At 40.2% G+C, this 26961-nt stretch overlaps 1 protein-coding gene and 1 non-coding gene across 2 annotated transcripts; both read right to left on the reverse strand.

Annotated features, from left to right (window-relative positions):
• Positions 1–3617: 3617 nt before the first annotated feature.
• On the reverse strand, positions 3618–6648 carry LOC147790617 (uncharacterized). Its single transcript, XM_087127633.1, has 2 exons — positions 4375–6648; positions 3618–4247 (listed from the first exon to the last, which is right to left on the reverse strand). The coding sequence occupies exons 1-2, from the start codon at positions 6646–6648 to the stop codon at positions 3618–3620; spliced, it is 2904 nt and encodes a 967-aa protein (XP_086983759.1).
• An 8664-nt stretch (positions 6649–15312) lies between these two features.
• Positions 15313–15385, reverse strand: TRNAF-GAA (transfer RNA phenylalanine (anticodon GAA)). The gene has a single exon. It is a non-coding gene; the product is annotated as a tRNA-Phe (tRNA).
• Positions 15386–26961: the final 11576 nt, after the last annotated feature.

The following is a 26961-nucleotide window of genomic DNA, read 5'->3' on the forward strand; positions in this document are numbered from 1 at the left end:
ACCATTTCTCTTCAAACTTATTCCTACAGTTTCTCAACAAGATTACCCACAAGTTCTATGAAGGAATAGAGTGCTGAAAGTGCACATAAACCATTCCCCCAATTCAATCCGCCATTGAAGAACTTCAAGAAAAACTTGAAAATCCAATTCGAGAATACATGATGACTCGTCGAGCAAGAATGATTCCAATCAGTTTCTACACCTCCAAGGAATGCTTCCATAGAAGACCACGAAGAAAAATAACCTCAAGAGAGTGCCAAATTGAAGGAAATAGGTTTAGAAATTAAATTGGGGATAAGAGTCAAAATTCTTATCTACGATCTCTTTTCCTTCAAATTAAGGATTCCTCTAGCTTCAAAGGAAGAAGTTGAGTAAACTTGATGAAGGAATCGAGAGCTGAAACATTGTATAATAAGCTACCCACGAGATCGAAAATCTGGCGTTTTGAGTGAGTTGCATACCAAGAACGATTTCTAGAAATTAAGGTCATACACTCAAAGACATTCCTCCAAACCAATTCCTTTAGTCTGAAGATAGGACATGGAAGAGGTTTAATGAAGAAATAGGGCCTTGAAACCCCCTAGAATCGGCTACCCAATAAGAAATCCTTTGTTTTATCTCCAGCGATAAATCAGATTTTGGATGAACTATGGTAGCGAATATCTTAGGCTACGATCCACGAGAAGTTATCAAATAAATCCCTAGCCCTTTCTTGTAACATCCATCTTTAAGTTTCACGAAGAAATCGAGGAGAGAAACACTGTAATGTGGCTGTACAGGCCGAGTTTCAGATGGCGGCAATGCAAAAAATGCGCATCTTCTTCCTGTTCAGAGGAAGAAAACGATGATACGGCCAGTTCAACTGAACTGTCCAAGTCAACTCAAAATTTGACCTTTTCTCGAGTTTTCTCAGTAGATCTTATTTTATGAAATGTTGTATGAATCCTTATCCCGAGAGGTTATATAAGGTAATGAAGTTTGGGAGTTATTGGAAAACTTTAATTAGAGAAACCAAGATATGGGAGAAAATGCTCATCACGATCCATATGACTTTACCTCCTAGGATAACTAAAGCGGTATCCCTGAAATAATAGATTCCCCAGATGTACCCTTGGTCTCTAATAGATACTACGTGCACAATATCATGCTAGGCTATTCCTAAGAACTTATAAGTTCCAAGCTTGACCCAAGACGTTATGCATAAACCTAGGATCACCAAGAATCCAAGAAAACACCTAGGTTAATGCAAACATCATGCTTAACAAGTTGCTAGGATCCATGCCTGAAGTAACCATTATCTCACTTCACGAAGTGTACCACGAGTCCCCTATTTCTCTTTAGGTGGGATGCTATGGTATATGTACCATGAGTAGGATTCCATGATGAACTTATTATCTCCCTCACCTAAATGAGATGCTCTGTGACACAATCGCACTTTCGAAGGCAGCGGACTAGCGATTGTGCGGCACTCACTTTCCAGCGACAAGTGAGTTAAGCCAATTTGTTCTTGCGTCGCCTACGGCCAAGCGACGTACGGTTGAGCCTCTAGCCTTGGTTTTAAAAGAAGGTTTTAGAAAACGAGGCGAGAGAGAGATTTTTGAAAGAGAGATTTTAGAAAGAGACGTTATATAAGCAAGCAAGAGAAAGATAACAACTGCTTAGCATATATAACCTTGGGTAGGGAGAAGTTGACAACTAGTCATATCCCCCTATAGTACATTCTGGGCCATTTTAGTTCTGGCAGGCCTAGACATGATTTTCTTGAGGTGTCATACGCTCTAGAATTACAAAAGGAAAAACACTAGAATGAAAAGACATGACAAGGGTTTAGCTTGTCATGGGCATGCGGCCATGGGCAACATGCCCTGGACATGCATGACCGTGACATCCTCCCCCACCTAATTGGTTGACGTCCCTGTCAACCGACTACTTTCATACCTTGCGATGTGGGTGGCGGCGGAGTTCAGATCTTCGGTGCGTTCCCAGCTTGTTTCCTCTGTAGGGAGATTCTTCCATTTGACAAGGAATTCACGAATCGTCCGTACAGGTCTTCCTATCTTCCTAACCCTGTCGGCTAGGATCTCTTCCACTTCCTTTGTTTCTTTTTTTTTCAGATCGATGCTCGGTCTTGTGGTTGCATTTCGATGGTCGTCGTCTGGATCAGGGTGATAGGGCTTCAAGTTGCTCACATGAATGACGGGGTGGATTTTCATCCATGCGGGTAGTGCAACTCGGTAGGAGGTAGCCCCAATCTTTTTAAGGACTTCAACCGGGCCTTCCTATTTACGAACTAGTCTCTGGTCCTTCCGGCTACGAAATCGGATCTGTTCTGGTCTCAGCTTGATAAGGACTTGATCTCCTGCACGGAAATGAAGGGGGCGACGCTTCTTGTCCGCCCATTTCTTCATATGCTTGGAAGCCTTCTCTAAATATGCCCGGGCTATATCTGTCGTCTGCTTCCATTCTCTTGTAAAGTTGTGAGCTTGAGGGTTTTTTCCTGCATAAGAATGATCAATAATGTGGGGTAAGGCCGGTTGTCGTCCACTTACAATTTCGAAGGGACTCTTCCCTGTAGACGAGCTTGTTTGACAATTGAAGCAAAATTGGGCGACATCTAACAATTGTATCCAGTTCTTTTGGCGAGCGTCGACGAAGTGACGTAAGTATTCTTCGAGCAAGCAGTTGAACCGTTCTGTCTGTCCATCGGTTTGAGGGTGATAACTCGAGAAGATGTTCAAGGTTGTTCCCAAGAAAGCGAATAACTCAGTCCAGAATGTCCCAATGAATCTGCCATCCCTATCACTGATGATGCTCAACGGAATGCCCCATAACTTTACAACGTGTTTGAAAAATAGTTGGGCTGTGAGTTCCGCCGAGCATAATTTGGGAGTGGGGATGAACGTCGCATATTTTGAGAACCGGTCCACAATAACCAAGATGGCGTCATATTCCCCGACTTTTGGGAGGTGTGTTATGAAGTCTAGAGATACACTTTCCCAGGGTCTTGTTGGCACAGGTAGAGGTTCCAAGAGTCCTGAGACTTTGGCTTTCTCGACCTTATCCTGTTGGCAGATGAGGCACGTCTTGGTGTATTGCATGATGTCGTCTCGCATGTTTGGCCAGAAGTACCCCTTCTTTATTAGGGCGTATGTTCTTTGCCACCTCGGGTGTCCGGCCCATAAGGTATCATGACATTCTTGAATGAGCTTCTTCCTCAGTTCCCCCGTTCTTGGGACGTACAATCTGTTTCCTTTGGTTATCAGGAGGTCCCCCTCAACCCAAAACTGCCGTGTCTTCCCAGCCTTAGCTAGTTCGACAACTGCTTTGGCCGAAGGGTCTTTGTGTAAATGTTCCTTGATGATGTCGCGCATCGATCCGTCGATCTTACTTGAATGAATATGGGCTAACATACACAGGGTCGCATGTTCGCCCTTCCGACTCAGCGCGTCGGCTGCTTGATTACTCTTTCCCGCTTTGTGTTCGAACTTGAAGTCGAATTCAGCCAACGACTCCTGCCACCGGGCTTGTTTTGCTGTTAATTTTGGTTGATCAAAGAAGTGGCAAGTGGCGCTGTTATCCGTCTTCACTACGAACTGCGATCCTAAGAGATACTGTCTCTAGACTCGAAGGCAATGGACTACAGCCAGCATTTCTTTCTCGGAGACAGTGTATCTTCGTTCGGCATCGTTGAGCTTTCGACTTTCGTAAGCGATGGGGTGGCCTTCTTGAATAAGGACCCCACCGAGAGCAAAGTCGGAAGCATCGGTTTCTACTTCAAATGGCTTTGTGACGTCAACCAACCCGAGGACAGGACCCCTCGTCATGGTTGTTTTCAGATTTTCAAAGGCCATTTGACAATCATTCGACCACGACCAAGGGTGGTCTTTCTTCAACAGCTCTATCAATGGGGCGGCTCGTCGTGAAAACCCTTCGACGAACCGCCTATAGTAGTTGGCTAGTCCTAAGAAGGACCTCAACTCAGATACGGAAGTAGGAACCTTCCATTCTTTGATAGCTTTTATCTTGTCGCTATCCATACTGATTTGTCCACATCTGACGACATGTCCAAGGAAGTTGATGCATGTTTGTGCGAATGCACATTTCTCCTTCTTCACATACAGCTGGTTCTGCCGGAGCTTGTCAAACACTAACTTCAAGTGCACTTTGTGTTCCTTGAGGGTTGTGCTGTAAACAACAATGTCGTCGAGGTATACTATGACGAACTGATCCAGGTATTCGTAGAAAACCTGGTTCATCAACGTGCAGAACGTAGCTGGGGCGTTTGTCAAGCCAAAGGGCATTACTAATGAATTTGAAGGCCCCATATCTTGTTACGCACGTCGTCTTGGGTTCGTCCCCTTCGGCAATACTTACTTGATAATATCCTGATCGTAAGTCCAACTTCGTGAAGTACTTGGCCCCGTGAAGTTGGTCGAACAAGTCGGATATTATCGGCAGAGGATATTTGTTGCGTACTGTCACCTTTTTTAAGGCTCTATAGTCTATGCACAGACGCAACGTCCCATCCTTCTTCTTCTGGAATAGTACGGGGGCTCCATAAGGGGCCTTTGTCGGGCGAATGAATCCCGCCTTCAGCAACTCGTCTAGTTGTTTCCTCAATTCGGCTAGCTCGGGTGGAGCCATCCGGTATGCATTCTTCGCAGGCGGCTTAACCCCGGGGAGGAGTTCGATTTCGTGGTCAATGCCTCGACGAGGTGGTAGTGTTTGTGGTAGACTCTCTGGCATTATGTCGGTATAGCTGTCTAATACTTCCTTGATTTCCTCTGGGACAGTCTCTTCGGTGGTTGCCTCTTCTATCAGTGGTATGGCCATGAATGTAGGTTTCTCTCGTGCGAGTCCCCTTTTCAGCTGTATGGCCGAGATCATCCGAAGATTACCTGGTTGCTTGATGCTTGCAGGTATTACTGTGGGGTTACGGTCGGTGATCACCAAGCATTTTGCCAATGGCATTGGGATGACCTCGTGTTCTAGGAGGAACTCCATCCCAAGTACCACATCGAAGTCGTCCATGCGAACCACGACAAGGTCTAGCTCTCCAGTCCAATCCCCTATTTTGAAGGGGACTCCTTTGGAAACTCCCACAATAGGCAAGGCCTCGGAGTTGACAGCTTTCATTTTCCCCGGGTCTTTTCCTATGGTGAGTCCCAATCTTCTGGCTTCTTGATCAGCAATGAAGTTGTGGGTTGCTCCAGAGTCTATCAGAGTGCTCTTGCTCAGTCGAGAGTTTATTGTGGCATCTACGAACATAAGCCCTTTCTCTATTATCTCCTTCGGTTCGACTTTCTGTTGGAGGGCTGACAAGAATTTGAGTGCGCCCATTCGGGGGTTGTCGTGATCTTCCTTCTTGTCTAGCAAAGTCTCGACCCTTGCCTCATTGCTCTCTTGAATGGACACTTGGAGTGCGGTGAGAGAGGCCCGATGAGGACAGTAGGATACCTTGTGGGGGCCTTTACATAGTATGCATTGCAAAGGCGTCGTCTGGTGGTTCTTTTGGTGGTAAGGCCCTCGAGATGTCCCCGCTTGATTGTTCTGAGGAGGTCTATCCGTCCATCCATTCGATCTGTTGGGGCTTCCATTTCGATGGCCTGGTGGTCTGTATGGTTTGCCCCCATTGTTTGGGGCTGGTGTCGCTCTTCTTTGGGATCCTGCTTCGTTCTCACAGTCCACGAGTCTCTCGGCGCAGGCCATTGCGGCAGCTAGGGTTTGGATCCTGTTCTCATGTATCTTTGTTTTGGCCCACGGCTGTAGACCATTTATAAAGAAGAACACCTTGTCCTTCTCTGCTGTGCCCCTGATATCCAGCATCAGGGTTGAGAACTGTCTGACGTAGTCCCGTATGTTTCCAGTGTGTTTCAGGGCTACTATTTTCTCCATGGCTATGTGTCCTGCGTTTTCGGGGAGGAATTGTTCCCTCAACTCTCTCTTGAGGTCCACCCATGAGTCGATGGTGCACAATCCATCCTCGATGTCTTGCACCTTCGTACGCCACCACAGTTTGGCGTCGTCTACGAGATACATCGCAGCTACAGTCACCTTCTTGTCGTCGGTACAAGCCGTTGTGGCTTTGAAGTACTGTTCGACGTCAAAGATGAAGTTCTCCAACTCTTTGGCGTCCCGATTCCCTTTGAAGGCTCTAGGGTCTGGGAACCTTACTTTGTTGGATCCTGCATTAGTTTGTCCAGCCGTGACACCTTCCACGGCTTTCATGGTAACTTCAATTCGAGTGCTCATGGCGGCCATCCTTTCTTGGAGGTCGTCGACTGTTGATCTAAATTCATCAGCCAATCCATTGAACAAACTCATCATTGTGTTTTGTAGTACGTCGAACTCTTCGCCACGTCCCTCTTTGTGTGCGACAGAGCTATCCAGACTATCAGACGGTTTTGGGCTGCTCGTAGGAGCAACTCTTTCTTCGAGCGAGGTCACTCGAAACAACAGTTCTGCGATTGGCAACCCGTCTAGGCGGTTGCCCATTGCGTCGACTTGGACGACTTTCTCACTCAGTTCGGTCACCCGTGTTTCCAGGAAACGGAGGGTGTCAGGGACTTCTTTGAGGAATAGCATTTCCTCCTCTATTAGCGTAAGCCGGTCGGCTTGTGCTTTGGGTGTCGACTTTGTCGTCGACATGATCTCGGTCTGTATGACGTTACGGAGCTAACATGATACCACTTGACACAATCGCACTTTCGAAGGCAGCGGACTAGCGATTGTGCGGCACTCACTTTCCAGCGACAAGTGAGTTAAGCCAATTTGTTCTTGCGTCGCCTACGACCAAGCGACGTACGGTTGAGCCTCTAGCCTCGGTTTTAAAAGAAGGTTTTAGAAAACGAGGAGAGAGAGAGATTTTTTAAAGAGAGATTTTAGAAAGAGACGTTATATAAGCAAGCAAGAGAAAGATAACAACGGCTTAGCATATATAACCTTGGGTAGGGAGAAGTTGACAACTAGTCATATCCCCCTATAGTACATTCTGGGCCATTTTAGTTCTGGCAGGCCTAGACATGATTTTCTTGAGGTGTCATACGCTCTAGAATTACAAAAGGAAAAACACTAGAATGAAAAGACATGACAAGGGTTTGGCTTGTCATGGGCATGCGGCCATGGGCAACATGCCCTGGACAAGCATGACCGTGACACCCTGCACCACGATTTGCTAGCAGGATGCAACGATTATGACAACGCCACCTATGCACTCATGTGAAAAAAATTAAGAGTTACTTCGGAAGAGTTTTTATTGTTAAAATACGATGCATGACATGACAACCTCTAAGGTTTAGTTCCTAAAAACGAAACAAGAAGTCATATCCTAGCTCAAGGTTTAGACATGCTCCAAACGAAACAAGAAGTTATATCCTAGCCCAAGGTTTAGACATGCTCCAAATTACCAACTATTTTCTATAAGGTCTATTTATATGACATGAGAATAAATTCAAGATTTCAAGTTGGTTGGAGCAAGTTCGGAACCTAAAACTCATGCTAGTTATTATGGGTTTAAATGATTACGTTAGAAACAAACAAGATCGAGAACCAACAACAATACCTCAAGTAGAGGTCATGTTCATGAAGCCTTGGATGGCATGAAGCGGAGCAAGTTCGAAATAACTCAAGAATGTTACACCTTATGTCTCAAGAAAATTTGTGTCTCTTTAGGTGGGATGCCATGGTATATGTACCATGAGCAGGATTCCATGATGAACTTATTATCTCCCTCAACTAAATGAGATGCCCTGCACCACGATTTGCTAGCAGGATGCCATGATTATGACAATGCCACCTATGCACTCATTGAGAGAAAATTAAGAGTTACTTCTGAAGAGTTTTCATGGTTAAAATACGATGTATGACATGACAACCTCTAAGGTTTAGTTCCTGAAAACGAAACAAGAAGTCATATCCTAAAACGAAACAAGAAGTCATATCCTAGCTCAAGGTTTAGACAATTTGTGTTTTCGCATCGAATGGCTAGGTAACACCCGTCTTGTGTTGTCGTTCCTTATTCTGTGCTAGGTAACACTCGTCTTGTGTCGTCCCATCTTGTGTTGTCGTTCCTTATTCTGTGCTAGGTAACACCCGTCTTGTGTCGTCCCATCTTGTGTTGTCGTTCCTTATTCTGTGCTAGGTAACACCCGTCTTGTGTCGTCCCATCTTGTGTTGTCGTTCCTTATTCTGTGCTAGGTAACACCCGTCTTGTGTCGTCCCATCTTGTGTTGTCGTTCCTTATTCTGTGCTAGGTAACACCCGTCTTGTGTCGTCCCATCTTGTGTTGTCGTTCCTTATTCTGTGTTTTCGCATCAAGGTCATTTCATAAAGGTCCTACCAGGAGTTGAACCCAGGTCGTTGGATTCAAAGTCCAAAATGCTAACCACTACATCATTGAACCACTTGCAAAATTTTATTTTGGAATGGTTTCCTATTTTAAGCAGATTCCACAAGAAGAGAGATCCTATCACGAGGCAAACTCAAGTTATTGGATTCAAAGTTCTAGAGTTGTTTTATCTAACTCGTTGTGATCTTGAGCACCTTTAGAGTGGTTGCAGAAATAACCCTCCAGTGTTGATTGAAGCTCTTGGAGAACATGTAATTTTATATATTTTTTATAGTTAATTTATATATTGTTGTATATTAAAAACAAATTGAAATAATACTTTACATCCCAGTCTTTCTTTCTTCCGTGCAAAACTTAACATGAAACCTATATTATTTCAATATTCACTCGAGAAACAAGGGGTGAAAACTATATTATTTCAAACCCTCCATTATTGCTTCTACTTTGTGTGAAAATGCTTCCACTAAATCATGTTACTAACTAGGTTGTTTGGTTCGGTTCAATTCTTGGGTCCACTAGATTGAATCGACCTAGCTAAACTCTTGATAATATAAAAATCATAAGTTTCTTAAATTACGTTAACTTAAAAGTTTAACCCCTAATTTTTTTTAGAATGTTTAGCTTTGTGTCCGTTGATCTCTAAATGCTTAGAAGTATCTAATAAGACTCCTATTTAAGGAACTTTTCTCTATAAAAGATGTAAAGATGACATCAAAATTTATACTTATTTATGGCCCAGCACAACACAATGAAGGTAACATTTTTTTTATTTCTCTAGTTTATTGGCTTTACAAGAAGGAGACATGAAGTTTTCTATGTTTGAAATAAATTTGGTTGATTGTTTTTTGGTTAGCATTGGTACCATCCAAACTTATTTATTTCTTTGAAATGTTTGAGTTTAAAATTTATATGTTTTCATTTTTCTACTTTGTTCACGTGCATTTAGAAATGAAGCAAAATTAGTCTGAGGGTTTTAGGCAGATTGTTATAATTCTAATTTTTAACTAAAAAAAAAAAATAGTCTCGTTGTCACGCTTAAAGCAACAACCCTATAGGTATAATCGATGTATTATCCTTCCACCAATAGGAGCTTAAAGCAACGTTACTATGTAAAACTAGTTTCATGTCATTTATTCAACCATAAGGGTGTTAGCATGCATTTGGAAATGAACCTATATTTAAAAAAATTAGATAAAATAGAAAAGAATTGTTATCTGAAAGACAACGATACTATGTGAAACTAGCCTCAAGATGCTTCCTTAACTCTTAGGGGCGGTAAACCAACGGTTCCTTCACCCAAGACCCATGGCCCAACTCCCAACATGGAAGGGATAATCTAGAGAATCATTCCAAGAACCCTAACGGATGGGTTACAAACTCACATTATCAAGCTCGACAACAAACAATGTCGCCGGCAAACTTAGGAAGACTACATGAAATTACAAATATATATAGGATTTTTTAATTTACCTATTTTTAAAATGTTAAATTATGTGAAATTAGTGGCAAAGAAGAATATTTTAGAGAGCTCTTCCTTTTTCTTTAAGATTTTGATATTTAAAAAAGGAGAAAATGAATAAAAATAGGAGACATTTTATAGATTTAGGAGGAGTAAGTGAAAACAAAAAGGGAGTCATGACCCATTTTCGGTGGGTTCTCGAAGCAGCACCGATTGCAAGTTAAAAGAGGTTGAAAATAAAGTAAAAAAATTTCTCAAAATAAAAAAAGAATTAAAATATAATGAACATATATATTTACATTATATTTAAAATAGAGTTTATAGGTTCAAGGGAAATGTTGAAAAAAATCATTTTAAAACATAAAAAATAGTTGGTGTTGTTTGTTTAGGCAACTACTCTTAGTTACATGAAAGATATGGAAAACATGGAGTGAGTACAAGACTAGCGTAAGTTGACTAATTGTAAGTTTTTAACCATGTTCATAGTGGGTGCTTGGTGTCTAGGGCAACTACTCTTAGTTACATGAAAGATATGGAAAACATGGAGTGAGGTAAGTTGACCATGTTCATAGTGGGTGCTTGGTGTCTAGGGCAACTACTCTTAGTTACACGAAAGATATGGAAAACATGGAGTGAGTGTAAGTTGACTAATTGCAAGTTTTTAACCATGTTCATAGTGGGCGCTTGGATACCAAATTCAAATTGGTGACCTCTTGATCTGCAATCAAATGCTCTACCATTTTACATGATTTCAACTTTAGTGACCCTTCCTACAGAGTGTCAGTTCAAAAGTGTAAAAAGTGTCTGTCCAAAATAAAAGAGCAGAGCCCAACCAAGTTCAAACGGTGACTGGTCAAATTCTCAACCACTGAGCCATGGATCCATTTGGTAGGATTTTAACCTTAGTGACCCCTTAGACATAGTGTCAGGTCAAAAAAGTGTAACAAAATTCTATCCTAGATACAAGAGCCCAACTAGGTTCGAATTTGTGACCTCTTGATCTGCAATCAAATACTTTAACATTGAGCTATGGTCCCATTTTGTATGATCTCAATCTTAGTGACCCCTTCTATAAATTATCGGTCCAAAAGTGACCCTACCGAATCGGCTATGGACCAATTTTGTATAAATTGGTGGATTACCTATCTGGAATTAAACACAGGTCGTTAGATTCAAAGTCGAGAGTGCTAACCACTACACCATAGAACCACTTGTTAAACTTTATTTTGGCAGCGATTTTGATAAGCGCCAACAACGCTGGATTTTGCAAAGCTAGAGGTCGTAGTTTGCTTACAGACTTTCACAAGGTGTTTTCGACTTCTTTTATAGGTAATTGAATTTTGAGTCCATGCAAATGATTGGTTGGATTAGTATCAATTTGAGAAGACAGGAGAGAAGAGAGACTTTGTTAGAAACTCTCCACTAGGTAATCTACAAAGGTGTTTTCAACTTCTTTTATAGGTAGAATTTTAAAATCAAACCACAACAAAATTTACTTCTATCTAGCAAAATTATTTTTTTGTTTGAAAGAAGATTATTCCCTTCTTTTTCTAAAACTGAATTTGACTTTCGAATAGATTTTAATAGTTTTGTTAATTAAAATTTCTTTAAAATTTTTGTACATAGATTTCAATGGAAATAATATATATATATATATATATATATATATATATATATATATATATATATATTTTTTTTTTTTTTTTTACAATTTTGTAATTTGTATGGTATTATTGGAGGCTTTTGAATGAAATAGGATAATTGATTCTCTGTCCTCTTTGACAATTTTAGATACCTCCATATCCGATATTTGATGGGTCACGTTTCATTATCAGATCTGCCCTTGAGTCAATAAGACTTAAAGAAGAGAGTTTATTTGACTAATGAATTGATTTTTTTGGGTTGTAGAGATATCCTACAAATCAAGACTTTGTATTATTTTGAAGACACTCATCAAGACATTTGTAAATGTGCCTGATATCTTGAAGGATATAAGACACGTAATTGAGAGAACCAAAAATTTTTTTGAAGATGGCTTTTCTAGGATACGTCATCACAAAGTTTGAGACAAAGACCATTGGATGGGTTTTAATAAGGCTCAAATAAATTTAAAATCCAAGAAAACGGATCTGAGTTTGATATTATTTGATTTTGGGTATGGACACAAGTAGCTGATTTCTTTTGATTACATTAATGAATGTATGTAGATGTTTAAAGTGTTGATCTTAATGGTTTTAGAAAATATCAACACATCATCAATATAAACTATCGAATTTTTTTGAAAGGATTGAAAATATCATTCATAATCTTCTAAAATTAGGATGGAGCGTTTTTTAGCCTAAATGGCATGACCTTACTCTCATATTTTCTAAATTGGACATTAAATGCTATTTTATATTTGTCCTTTTAAGAAATTAGAATTTTTCGAAATCCCAATTTCATGTCGAATTTTATAAAAAATTTGACTCTAAATTCTTTCTATCAAATCATTTTTGTTTTGGATTGGATATCTTATTTATTCTAAAACCTTATTCAAAGGTTTGTAATTAATTACCGGTATCCAAATTTCTGGTTTCTTTTCACCATGTTGTTAACCTAAAATATCAGACATGACCACCTGCTCTTTGAAGACCTTATCAGCTTCCTCTGCAAAATATCACCTAAAATGTCACAGTATTTAGTGTTTGATGCTTTTTGACTTAACCCTAGGGTTATATTTACAGCGAACTTGTGATAATTTTTGTCAAATTATATATTTGAATACCTAATACATTAAGATATAATATCTTATTTAAATAATATTAAAATATCATAGAATATAATAATATATGTTTAATTAATATTAATCTCATTCAAATTTCAAATATATATTTTTATTTAATGTTTATGATACACATCAATTATTTTAATATTTAACATATCAAATACGTTAATATATTTTGATATTATACTTCAAGACTATAGGAACTTGCTCAGAGGACCTGAGAGTTACATTGGCCCACAATGCATCTCATGGACAATGCAAAACTATCGTGGCGCTTGAAGGTGAATTGTATAAAAAACTGGTCATGCACAACAAAAATTATGGGAAGACCATTGATGGAATTGAAGCACTCGACGCTCCCCTGTATGGGTTTCCAATCAAAGACCTAATGTTTGATGTTGACTCTTTTGAAGAAAGAGTCATATTATCGAACAACAAGAAACGTGGCAGTATCTCTGAGAACTATATCACACACATAAAAAAAACGTGTCGAAGAGTTAGACATTCACAGAAGATCTGGCTTTCAACGAGGAGACCCGAGTTTGATTCTCGACAATAAAATTTTATTTTCTTATTTCTTTTATTTTATAGTTTCATCTTTTGTAACCAATTATATTTAAACTTTACCTAGGTTTGAGAAGCACTATAATGTATGAGTTCAATAGTATCTTAAATTCAAAAGACTTTTATGAACTTGGTTTGAGAGGCACTATAATGGTCAAGTTCAATAGTATTTTAGATTAAAAAGACTTTTATGAACTTTGAACCTTTAATAGTGTTTTATCATAGATATTTGGTTCAATTTCAACAAGTGAGGTTGAGGTTATTCAAATGGTTAATGTGATAATTCGGTCATTTTCAAGGTCTCTTTTGTTGAACGCCATCATGGCTGAGATGACTGAGATGAGCACCAAAGTGAGTTTGACAAGGAGGGTCGTAGAGAACCACACCCCAAGCCAAGCTCACGTTGGGCTTAACAAACTGAAAATCCAAAAACACAAACCCTTAAATGGGAACCAGGATGCTAATGAAAAAAAAACTTTATTTTTGACGTAGAACAATACTTGAAGGTTACAGGAACTTGCTCATAGGACCTAAGAGTTACGTTGGTCACAATGCATCTCATGGACGGTGACGCTCGAAGGTGGATGATATAAAAAATGGGCCATGCACCATAAACTCATGGGAAGACCGTTGATAGAATCGATGTAATTGACGCTCCACTTGATGGGTTGCCAATTAAAGACATGACGTTTGATGTTGACTCTTTTGAAGAAAAAGCCACACGATCGAACACCTCGAAATGTCACGGTAGCTCTAAGAACTCTATCATACGACCTGAGAGTTGAGGGCTACAGGAACTTTCTCATACGACCTGAGAGTTACGTTAGCCGCAATGCATCTCATGGACGATGAAAAACTATGGTAGTGCTTGAAGGTGAATGATATAAAAAATGGGTCATGCACCATAAACTCATGGGAAGATCGTTGATGGAATCGATGCAATCAATGCTCCCCTGGATGGGTTGCCAATCAAAGACCTAACATTTGATATTGACTCTTTTGAAGAAAGAGCCAGACAATCAAACAGCTCGAAACGTCGCGGTAGCCCTGAGAACTCTAACACACACAGGGAAGGACGTGTCGAAGAGTTAGACATTAAGCAAAAGATCATGCTAAAACTCTTCAGCGATCTGACAAAAGACTTCAGGACATCTACACCAAAAATCCATTGTTGTCCAGTGGTTAGGATATCTGGCTTTCACCCAGGAAACTCGAGTTCGATTCCCAACAATGGAATATTATTTGCTATAAACCAGTCGTTTTCGAGGTCTCTCTTGTTGAACGACGTCATGGTTGAGATGAGCACTCGAGTGAGTTTGACAACGTAGAACAATACTTGAAGGTTATTGAAACTTGCTCATTAGGACCTAAGAGTTACGTTGGTCGCAATGCATCTCATGGACGATGCAAAACTATGGTGGCGCTCCAAAGTGAATGGTATAAAAAATGGGTCATGCACCATAAACTCATGGTGCATCTCATGGACGATGCAAAACTATGGTGGCGCTCCAAAGTGAATGGTATAAAAAATGGGTCATGCACCATAAACTCATGGTGCATCTCATGGACGATGCAAAACTATGGTGGCGCTCCAAAGTGAATGGTATAAAAAATGGGTCATGCACCATAAACTCATGGAGTTTGACAACGTAGAACAATACTTGAAGGTTACTGGAACTTGCTCATTAGGACCTAAGAGTTACGTTGGTCGCAATGCATCTCATGGACGATGCAAAACTATGGTGGCGCTCCAAAGTGAATGGTATAAAAAATGGGTCATGCACCATAAACTCATGGGAAGAGGTGACCTTCCTTCAAATCTTTAGTTTGACACTATCCCAACTGAGCTATCCGCTAACATTAAAAGTAAAAATTCATAAGTAAAGCTATTTCCACTAATTCATTATATTTTAAAAAGAAATAATAATAAACTAAACTATAAGGTGCAATGAATGTAAATCGAACACAAGACCTTCCAATATTCAATCTAATGCTCTCCCAACTAAGCCATCCCAAATAACAGAAACAATGAATAATCACTAGTTTTAGATTATCCCAGATAACATAAAAAATGAATAAACACAAGTTTTAGATTGAAGAGTCAAGTTATGCAACTTAGTCAACCGATGCTTATGATTATTTTGGAAAGAATAGTCATATTATGCAACGTGAAATAAGTGCGGTGAACATGGATTGAACACGTGACCTTCAAATCTTCAGTCTGACGCTCTCCCAACTGAGCTATCACCACAATCATTAGAAATGAAAATTTATAAGTAAAGATATTTTCGCTGATTCATTGAGATTTTAAAAAGAAATAATGACTAATTTTTTTATTGAATAGTCAGGTTATGCAAATAGAAACAAGTGCGGTGAACGTGGAGATCGAACAAGAGACCTTCAAATCTTAAATCTAACGCTCTCCAAACTGAGCTATCCCCGCTAACATTAAAAATGAAAGTTTTTAAGTAAAGGTATTTCCGATAATTAATTGAACTATGTGTGGTGAACGTGGGTTGAACACAAGACCTTCAAATCTTCAATTTAATTCTCTCTCAACTGAACTATCCACACTAACGTTAAAAATGAAAATTCATCAATAAAGGTATTTGTGCTACTTCATTGAAATTTTAAATAGAAATAATCATTAATTTTTAATAAGATATTCAAGTTATCCAACTTGTATAAGGTGCGGTGAACTAGAACACGTTAGGTATTTCCGATAATTCATTGAGATTTCATAAAGGAACAATGACTAATTTTAGATTGAGTAGTCGGGTTATGCAACTGGAATCAGGTGCGGTAAACGTGGAGATCAAACACGTGACCTTCAAATCTTCAGTTTGACGCTCTCTCAACAGAGCTATCCCCGCTAATATTAAAAATGAAAATTCATAAGTAAAGATATTTTCGCTAATTCATTATGTTTAAGAAAGAAATAATCACTAATTTTAGATTGAATAAGCAAGTTATGTTTTTAGATTGTATAGTCAGGTAATAAACATGTATTAGGTGCGTTGAACGTGGATAAAACACGTGTGACATTCAAATTTTCAGTCTAACAATCTCCCAACTGAGCTACTCTTGCTAACATTAAAAATGAATCTTCATTAGTAAAGGTATTGGGTACACTTCTGAAAATTCAACAAAAGGCAATAGTATTAGACCGAGATGTCAGATTTAAATCTCGCTTCTGGAAAATTCAACAAAAGGCATTGGGTACGCTGTTATACTATTACATTCCACCCATAAACAGATGGTCAAACAGAAATGCTCAAGCAAATATTGGAAGACATGGTGAGGGTATATGTGATGGATTTTGCAGGAAGCTGGGATAAGTACCTACACCTTATGAAATTAGCTTATAATAATACTTGCCAAGCCACCATACAAATGGCCACATACGAGGTGCTTTATGGACGAAGATTTCAATCCCCTATCTTTTCGGTAGAAGGGGGCAAACGACAACTATTGGGCCAGGGCTGGTGCAAATTACCAACGCCGCAGTCCAGAAGATCAAAGCTAGGATACAAACCGCACAAAGTCGAGAGAAAAGCTATGCAGACCTAAGGCGCAAGGACATGGAATTGTAGGTAGGGGATCATATATTCCTAATGGTAGCACCCCATGAGAGGGGTGCTCAGGTAGGGTAAAAAGGGGAAGCTAAGCCCTAGGTTTATCCGTCCCTTTGAGATATTAGAAAGGATTGGATCTGTGGCCTATAGAATCGGGCAATGCCCAAACTTGTCTGCAGTACATAATATCTTTCTTGTATCCATACTACGGAAGTATATCCTAGATCGTTCGCACGTATTGGCTCATGAAACTCTCTTCTTGAGAGATGACCTAACGTATAAAGAAAACCCAATTCAAATAATAGACAAGAAAGTCAAATAACTAAGAAGCAAGGAAATCTTTCTTGTTAAGGTCCTATGGAAGAATCATAGAGTAGAAGAAGTCACTTGGGAAACAAAAGGCAAATAAGAACCTTGTACACTGACTTATTTTAGAATAAGCACTTTCGATGACCGAAAGTTTTCAAAGGAGAGGAAAATTTGCAACACTCAAGGTCTCCAATAAGAGACAGTGTATAATCCCTACTAGGTTGTATCTAGAAGCAAAGAACAAGTAAAATTGAAAAAACATTAAGAAAATGGTACTTTTTCTAATTTTTAAAAACTTCCGAATCATTAAATTTTTTATAGAATAAGAATTAAAAGGTGCTTAAAAAAGGAAGGCTCCGATCGGAGAAGACATTTCTGGCAAAAGATTCAGAAAAATCAAGAATGAAATTATAGAAATTCTAGACGTTTCAATGGTAGTGGAAAATCCGTCTATAAATTATGAATTAGGGTAGACTATTAGGGGCAAGAAGCAAGCTTAATCGAGTACCCAATCGAGAGATACAAGTTTTTTGTTTTGGGGTAATCGTGTTCATGGGTTTACCTCGAATTCGAGAACTATAGTCCACTGTTCATTTCCAAACTTATTCCTGCACCTTCTAAATAAGTTTACCCATAAGTTTGGTGAAGGAAAGAGGTCCTCAAAGTGCTAGTAGGTTTTTACACGAATTAGTCCACGTTAGGTTACCCTCTAATGTTTTCCTAAGCTAAAACCTCAACTCCTAAAGCCTAACCCATGACATTATGTAGAAACCTAGGTTCATCAATAATCCATGTACCAAGTACCTATAACTATGTGAATAACATGCTAAATAAGTTGCTAGGATCCATACCCATAAGTAACCATTATCTGCATTACGATGTGTACTAAAAGGCCCATATTCCTCTTTAGGTAGGATGTCCTGCAATATGTATCATGAGCTGGATGTTATGATAGGCCTACCTTTCCCATCAGCTAAACGAGATGTCCTGCACAACGATTTACCAGTAGGATTACATGATTATGACGACACCACTCATGTGTTCATGGGGAGAAAATCGAAGGTTATTTTAGGGGAAGGTTTTCACGATCAGTAAATGATACATGACACGATGACCTCTAAGTTCTAAGATTCTGAAAACATAACAAGAAGTAATATCCTAGCTTAAGGTCGCGATTAAGAACCTACTAGTAGGCTACTTACTAAGTTTTACTCACTCCATGTTTATCATTTTTTTTCAAGTAACTAAGAGTTGGTCGTGGATGAGAGTGGACTTTGGAGTGTGGGCCATGGACTAACTTCTATTTTTAATCTAGTATTTTTTGTTCTTCTTTTGAGTCTGCTTCTTATTTTGTGTTTGTAACGAATATGTATATGTAACACCCAAAAAAGGAAGGAAATTAGCTCTCATAAGAATAAGCCACTCATGAAAGACCCAAATGATAGAAAGGAAAAAAATTAAAGGATTAAGCAAGAACAAAGGACTTAGTCAAGTCACTCGTGTACCCTAACAAGTGATTTCAAGGAGTTAAAGGCCTTTTGAAAAGGATTGGAAAGGAAAAAGTAAATGAAAAGGGCAAAAAAGTCATTTTATCATTTATCAAGAATCTTTCCAAATTTGTAATTCCTTATCTAGAAGGAATCTCAAGATTCAAAATAAGCGAAAAATGATCAAAAAGCGATGAGGAAATTGTAGAAATATTATGGATTTTTCCAGAAAAATAATAATAAAATATTCGGAAAGTGGCAAATTACCAAAATACCCCTAGAAGAATGGATAATTACAGAAATGCCACTCTAATTAGAATCAGAGCTTCTACCGTGACCATCCGAGCAAAATTCTTTGAACTCAAATTTCAACCGTCGGATATCCTCCAAAATTTGATATGATTTAGAACGAACACACACGGATCATCACATCCAACGACTAGTATTCAAAGCCAAGGTTGGTAAGGATATGATCGGAGTTGATATCTCTGAAAAATTATCCAGAAAGTTCGATCTTTAAATAACGAAGATTTTGGAGCTCTCAATGTCGGTTTAAGCTCCTCCTATAAAGTCTGAAGTAGGAGCAACAATACAGAATAAGAATCGAGAAAGGTCGATCCCCCAATCGAAGACAATAAACGTTTAGATTATGGTTCTCCTACTCTAAAAATCTTCCTAATTCGAGAGCAATCCTCCACCAATTCTCTTCAAACTTATTCCTACCGTTTCTCAACAAGATTACTCACAAGTTCTATGAAGGAATAGAGTGCTAAAAGTGCCTACAAACCATTCCCCCAATTCAATCAGCCATTGAAGAACTTCAAGAAAAACTTGAAAATCCAATCCGAGGATACATGATGATTCGTCGAGCAAGAATGATTCCAATCAGTTTCTGCACCTCCAAGGAATGCTTCCATAGAAGACCACGAAGAAAAATAACCTCGAGAGCGTGTCGAATTGAAGGAAATAGGTTTCGAAATTAAATTGGGGATAAGAGTCGAATTCCTATCTACGATCTCTTTTCCTTCAAATTAAGGATTCCGCTAGCTTCAGAGGAAGAAGTTGAGTAAACTTGATGAAGGAATCGAGAGATGAAACATCGTAGGACAAGCTACCTAAGAGATCGAAAATCTAGCGTTTCGAGTGAGTTGCATACCGAGAACGATTATTGGAAATTAAGGTCTTACACTCAAAGACGTTCCTCAAAACAAATTCCTTTAGCATGAAGAAAGGATATGGAAGAGGTTCAATGAAGAAATAGGGCCTTCAAACCCCTTATAATCGGCTACCCAATAAGAAATCCTTTGTTTTATCTCCAGCGACAAATCAGATTTTTGATGAACTTTGGAAGTGAATATCTTAGGCTACGATCCACGAGAAGGTATCAAATCAAATCCCTAGCCCTTCCTTGTAATGCCCATCTTTAAGTTTCACGAAGAAATCGAGGAGAGAAACGCCGTAAATGTGGCTGTACAGGCCGAGTTTCAGATGGCGGCAATGCGAAAAATGCACATCTTCTTCCTGTTCAGAGGAAGAAAACGATGATATGGCCAGTTCAACTGAACCGTCCAAGTCAACTAAAAATTTGACCTTTTCTCGGGTTTTCTCAATTTTAACCCCATTCTAGACCGATTCTCATAGAAAATCTTATGGTTTCTGAAACTAGACACAATAAGGAGTACGTGGAAGGAAATTTGAAGTAATTCAGATACTGGAAGCTCAAGAATGGACGTCCCAAACGTCGATGACGAGGCAAGTAGCAACCTTGAACTTTTTGTTAAGAAATACTTGTAGAAATTGCTTGGATTTTCATATGAACCCTAAACCAAGTATGAATTAAGGATATATGAAAGAAAAATCCAAAGAACCGTGAGTTAAGACCTTGAACCGATCAAATAGCTCGAGATTTAAATACCGTTAAAATAACCCACTATATGAGCTCGCTGCATATCAAATTTTAATACTGCATATTATATTATGTTGAGGTTAGATATGAAATTTGGTGGTCATTGGATAACGATAAGTAGGTAAACCAAGAAACAATGTAAAATGACCATAATGCCTCTAAGGTAATTTACCTTCGGTTCATGACCTAGATGACCTTCAAATGCTATGAAATTCATAAGTAAATCTTATTTTATTAAATGTTATATGAATCCTTATCCCAAGAGGTTATATAAGGTAATGAAGGTTGAGAGTTATTGGAAAACTTTAGTTAGCGAAACCAAGATATGGGAGAAAATGCTCATCACGATCCATATGACCTTTGCCATGAAGCACGATGTTTATAAGTTTTGTAGTCAATGTTGCCAATGTTTGCTGCACACAAAAAATGATAGGGATGTTAAATTTTTAAGTCACTTTTGGAAAGTATGGTGGATAAATTGGGTACCAAATTATTGTTTTCAACTACATGTCATCCTCAGACTTATGAGCAAACTGAGGTAGTTAATAAAATATCAGCAGCATTGCTTAGGGCTATTATTTATAAGAATATTAAGTCATAAATTGGGTAACAAATTATTGTTTTCAACTACATGTCATCTTCATATTAATGAGCAAACTGAGGTGTAATAGAACATTAGGAGCATTGCTTAAGGCTATTATTTGTAAGAATATTAAGTCCTGGGACGAATGTTTGCCACTCATTGTTCTCTTTTTGAAGTTGCTTACGGATTTAATCCACTTACGTGTCTTGATTTGCTTTCTATTCATTCTAATATTTTTGTGAGTAAAGCAGCCCCAAGTAAAGCAAATGGGATCAAAACATTGCATAAAGAGGGGAAGGAGACAATTGAGAAACAAAATTTCAATGTTGCTTCAAGAATTAACAAATGATGGAATGAAATCATTTTTCAAACCAGTAACTAGGTTTGGATACATTTTCGCAAGGAGTGATTCTCATCTCAAAGGAAGAAAAAGTTACATTCAAGAGGGGATGACCCTTATCAAGTCCTTCAAAGAATTAATAACAATGCATATAAAATGATCTTCCAGGAGAATTTTAAGCACATTCTACTTTCAATGTTGCTGACTTGAATCCTTTTGATGTAGGTAATGATTTTCTGATTCGAGGACGAATCCTTTTGAAGAGGGGGAAGATGATAAGGATCACGGTGTTCCAAATGTTCCAACTGGACCTATTACACGATCCAAGGCCAAGAATATTCAACAAGCATTCATTCTTCATCTACAAAATTGGATAGGCTCCGTTCAACTATTATTTCATGTGTTACAAGCTTATTAGATTAAGGAAGAACCATTTGGAGCTTTAGAAGTGAATATTTACACAGTTGAAGGAGCAAATGAAGTTGCAAGCATCATTACATGAGTTGTTATAAAAATTTATTTATTTTTAATTTCATAAAGTTTGTAATGGTAGAATTGTCAAATTGACTTCAGTTTTTTTTTTTAATTTTTTTTATTATTTTATTATTTTTTATTTTTTTTTTTTAGATTTAATGGGATCGAGATTAAATCCCAGCCACTAACTTCTTTTGTGGGAGACTATAAATACCCACAAATTATTAGGTAAAAATTAGATTTGTGATGAATGAAATTGATCTCTCAAGTTGAGAAGTTCCCCTTCGAAATTCGAGCATCATCTATGCAAATTTCATGCCAGTCTTGTGGTAAAATTGCGTGTGAGCCATGTGTCATGGTCATGCTCGTCCAGCGCATGTTGCCCATGGCTGCATGCCCATGACAAGCCAACCCTTGTCATGTCTTTTCATTCTAGTGTTTTTCCTTTTGTAATTCTAGGGCGTATGACGCCTCAAAAATATCATGTCTAGGCCTGCCAGACTTAAAATGGCTCAGAATGTACTATAAGGGGATATGACTAGTTGTCAACTTCTCCCTACCCAAGGTTATATATGCTAAGCCGTTGTTATCTTTCTTTTGCTTGCTTATATAACGTCTCTTTCCAAAATCTCTCTTTCTAAAATCTCTCTCTCTCCTCGTTTTCTAAAACCTTCTTTTAAAACCGAGGCTAGAGGCTCGATCATACGTCGCTTGGCCGTAGGCGACGCGAGAACAAATTGGCTTAAGCTCACTTGTCGCTGGAAAGTGAGTGCCGCACAATCGCTAGTCCGCTGCCTTCGAAAGCGCGATTGTGTCAAGTGGTATCAGAGCTTTGTTAGCTCCGTAACATCAAAAAGACCGAGATCATGTCGACGACAAAGTCGACACCGAAAGCACAAGCCGACCGGCTTTCGCTAATAGAGGAGGAAATGTTGTTCCTCAAAGAAGTCCCTGACACTCTTCGGTTCCTAGAAAAGCGGGTGACCGAACTGAGTGAGAAAGTCGTAGAAGTTGACGCAATGGGCAACCGCCTGGATGGGTTGCCAATCGCAGAACTGATGTTTCGAGTGACTTCGCTCGAAGAAAGAGTTGCTCCTACGAGCAGCCCAAAACCGTCTGGTAGTCCGGATAGCTCTGTCGCACATAAAGAGGGACGTGGCGAAGAGTTCGACGTTCTACAAAATATAATGACGAGTTTGTTCAATGGATTAGCTGATGAATTCAGAACAACAATCGACGACCTCCAAGAAAGGATGGTCGCCATGAGCACTCGAATTGAAGTGACCATGAAAGCCGTGGAGGGTGTCACGGCTGGGCAAACTAATACAGGATCCAACAAACTAAGATTCCCAGACCCTAGAGCCTTCAAAGGGAATCAGGTCACCAAAGAGTTGGAAAACTTCATCTTTGATGTCGAACAGTACTTCAAAGCCACGACCGCTTGTACCGACGACAAGAAGGTGACTGTAGCCACGATGTATCTCATAGACAACGCCAAACTGTGGTGGCGTACGAAGGTGCAAGACATCAAGGATGAATTGTGCACCATCGACTCATGGGAGGACCTCAAGAGAGAGCTGAGGGAACAATTCCTCCCCAAAAACGCAGGACATATAACAATGGAGAAAATAGTAGCCCTGAAACACACTGGAAACATACGGAACTTTGTCAGACAGTTCTCAACCCTGAAGCTAGATATCAGGGGCACAACAGAGAAGGACAAGGTGTTCTTCTTTATAAATGGGCTACAGCCATGGGCCAAAACAAAGATACATGAGAACAGGGTCCAAACCCTAGCTGTCGCAATGGCCTACGCCGAGAGACTCCTAGACTGTGGGAACGAAGCAGGATCCCAAAGAAGAACGACACCGGCCCCAAACACTGGGGGCAAAACATACAGGCCACCAGGTCATCGAAATGGAAGCCCCAATAGACCGAGTGGATGGACGGATAGACCTCCTTAGAACAATCAAGCGGGGACATCTCGAGGGCCTTACCATCAAAAGAACCACCCGACGATGCCTTTGCAATGCATGTTGTGTAAACGCCCCCACAAGTTATCCTACTGTCCTCATCGGGCCTCCCTCACTGCACTCCAAGTGTCCATTCAAGAGAGCAATGAGGCAAGGGTCGAGACTATGCTAGACAAGAAGGAAGATCACGACAACCCCCGAATGGGCGCACTCAAATTCTTGTCAGCCCTCCAACGGAAAGTCGAACCGAAGGAGATAATAGAGAAAGGGCTCATGTTCATAGATGCAACAATAAATTCTCGACCGAGCAAGAGCACTCTGATAGACTCTGGAGCAACCCACAACTTCATTGCTGATCAAGAAGCCTGAAGATTGGGACTCACCATAGGAAAGGACCCAGGGAAGATGAAAGCTGTCAACTCCGAGGCCTTGCCTATTGTGGGAGTTTCCAAAGGGTTCCCCTTCAAAATAGGGGATTGGACTGGAGAGCTAGACCTTGTCGTGGTTCGCATGGACGACTTTGACGTGGTACTTGGGATGGAGTTCCTCCTAGAACACAAGGTCATCCCAATGCCATCGGCAAAATGCTTGGTGATCACCGACCGCAACCCCACAGTAATACCTGCAAGCATCAAGCAATCAGGTAATCTTCGAATGATCTCGGCCATACAGCTGAAAAGGGGACTCGCACGAGAGGAACCTACATTCATGGCCATACCACTGATGGAAGAAGCAACCACCGAAGAGACTGTCCTAGAGGAAATCAAGGAAGTACTAAACAGCTATACCGACATAATGCCAGAGAGTCTACCCCAAACACTACCACCTCGTCGAGGCATTGACCATGAAATCGAACTTCTCCCCGAGGTTAACCGCCAGCAAAGAACGCATACCGGATGGCTCCGCCCAAGCTAGCCGAATTGAAGAAACAACTGGATGAGTTGCTGAAGGCGGGATTCATTCGCCCGGTAAAGGCACCTTATGGAGCCCCCGTACTGTTCCAGAAGAAGAAGGATGGGACGTTGCGTTTGTGCATAGACTATAGAGCCTTAAACAAGGTGACGGTACGCAACAAATATCCTCTGCTGATAATATCTGACTTGTTCGACCAACTTCACGGGGCCAAGTACTTCACGAAGTTGGATTTACGATCAGGGTATTATCAAGTACGTATTGCCGAAGGGGACGAACCCAAGACGACGTGCGTAACAAGATATGGGGCCTTTGAATTCCTGGTAATGCCCTTTGGCTTGACGAACGCCCCAGCTACTTTCTGCACGTTGATGAACCAGGTCTTCTACGAATACCTGGATCAGTTCGTCATAGTATACCTCGACGACATCGTTGTTTACAGCACGACCCTCGAGGAACACAAAGTGCACTTGAAGCTAGTGTTTGACAAGCTACGGCAGAACCAACTATACGTGAAGAAAGAGAAATGCGCATTCGCACAAACATGCATCAACTTCCTTGGACATGTCGACAGATGTGGACAAATTAGTATGGATAGCGACAAGATAAAAGCTATCCAAGAATGGAAAGTTCCTACTTCCGTATCTGAGTTGTGGTCCTTCTTAGGATTAGCCAACTACTATAGGCGGTTCGTCGAAGGGTTTTCACGACGAGCCACCCCATTGACAGAGCTGTTGAAGAAAGACCACCCTTAGTCGTGGTCGAATGATTGTCAAATGGCCTTTGAAAATCTAAAATCAACCATAACGAGGGGTCCTGTCCTCGGGTTGGTAGATGTCACAAAGCCATTTGAAATAGAAACCGATGCTTCTGACTTTGCTCTAGGTGGGGTCCTTATTCAAGAAGGCAACCCCATCGCTTACGAAAGTCGAAAGCTCAACGATGCCGAACGAAGATACACTGTCTCCGAGAAAGAAATGCTGGCTGTAGTCCATTTCCTTCGAGTCTGAAGACAGTATCACTTGGGATCACAGTTCGTAGTGAAGACGGATAACAGCGCCACTTGCCACTTTTTTGATCAACCAAAATTAACAGCGAAACAAGCCCGGTGGCAGGAGTCGTTGGCCGAATTCGACTTCAAGTTCAAACACAAAGCAGGAAAGAGTAATCAAGCAACCGACGTGCTGAGTCGGATGGGCGAACATGCGACCCTGTGCATGTTAGCCCATATTCATTCAAGTAAGATCGATGGATCGATGCGCAACATCATCAAGGAACATTTACACAAAGACCCATCGGCCAAAGCCGTCGTCGTACTAGCTAAAGCTAGAAAAACACGACAGTTTTGGGTTGAGGGAGACCTCCTATTGACCAAAGGAAACAGATTGTATGTCCCAAGAACGGGGGAACTGAGGAAGAAGCTCATTCAGGAATGTCACGATACCTTATGGGCCGGACACCCTTGGTGGCAAAGAACGTACGCCCTAATAAAGAAGGGGTACTTCTGGCCAAACATGCGAGACGACATCATGCAATACACCAAGACGTGTCTTATCTGTCAACAAGACAAAGTCGAGAAAGCCAAAGTCTCTAGACTCTTGGAACCTCTACCTGTGCCAACAAGACCTTGGGAAAGTGTATCTCTGGACTTCATAACACACCTCCCAAAAGTCGGGGAATATGACGCCATCTTGGTTATTGTAGACCGATTCTCAAAATATGCGACATTCATCCCCACTCCAAAATTATGCTCGGCAGAGCTCACAGCCCAACTATTTTTCAAACACGTTGTAAAGCTATGGGGCATTCCGTCAAGCATCATCAGTGATAGAAATGGCAGATTCATTGGGACATTCTGGATTGAGTTATTCGCCTTCTTGGGAACAACCTTAAACATCTCCTCGAGTTATCACCCTCAAATCGATGGACAGACAGAACGATTCAATTGCTTGCTCGAAGAATACTTACGTCACTTCGTCGACGCTCGCCAGAAGAACTGGATACAACTGTTAGATGTCTCCCAATTTTGCTTCAATTGCCAAACAAGCTCGTCTACAGGGAAGAGTCCCTTCGAAATTGTAAGTGGACGACAACCAGCCTTACCCCATATTATTGATCATTCTTATGCAGGGAAAAATCCTCAAGCTCACAACTTTACAAGAGAATGGAAGCAGACGACAGATATAGCCCAGACATATTTAGAGAAGGCTTCCAAGCATATGAAAAAATGGGCGGACAAGAAGCGTCGCCCCCTTCAATTCCGAGCAG

This window comes from Cucurbita pepo, chromosome 10 (genome assembly GCF_057944985.1).
Source record: "Cucurbita pepo subsp. pepo isolate OVF chromosome 10, ASM5794498v1, whole genome shotgun sequence".
Taxonomy (NCBI): Eukaryota; Viridiplantae; Streptophyta; class Magnoliopsida; order Cucurbitales; family Cucurbitaceae; genus Cucurbita; species Cucurbita pepo.

Excerpts from the sequence above, each read along its gene's own strand:
- LOC147790617 (XM_087127633.1), bottom strand. The coding sequence starts at position 6,648 with ATGTCGACGACAAAGTCGACACCCAAAGCACAAGCCGACCGGCTTACG. Across the intron at positions 4,248-4,374 it reads TACGATCAGGATATTATCAA|GTTTTCTACGAATACCTGGA; the intron begins GTAAGTATTGCC and ends TTGATGAACCAG.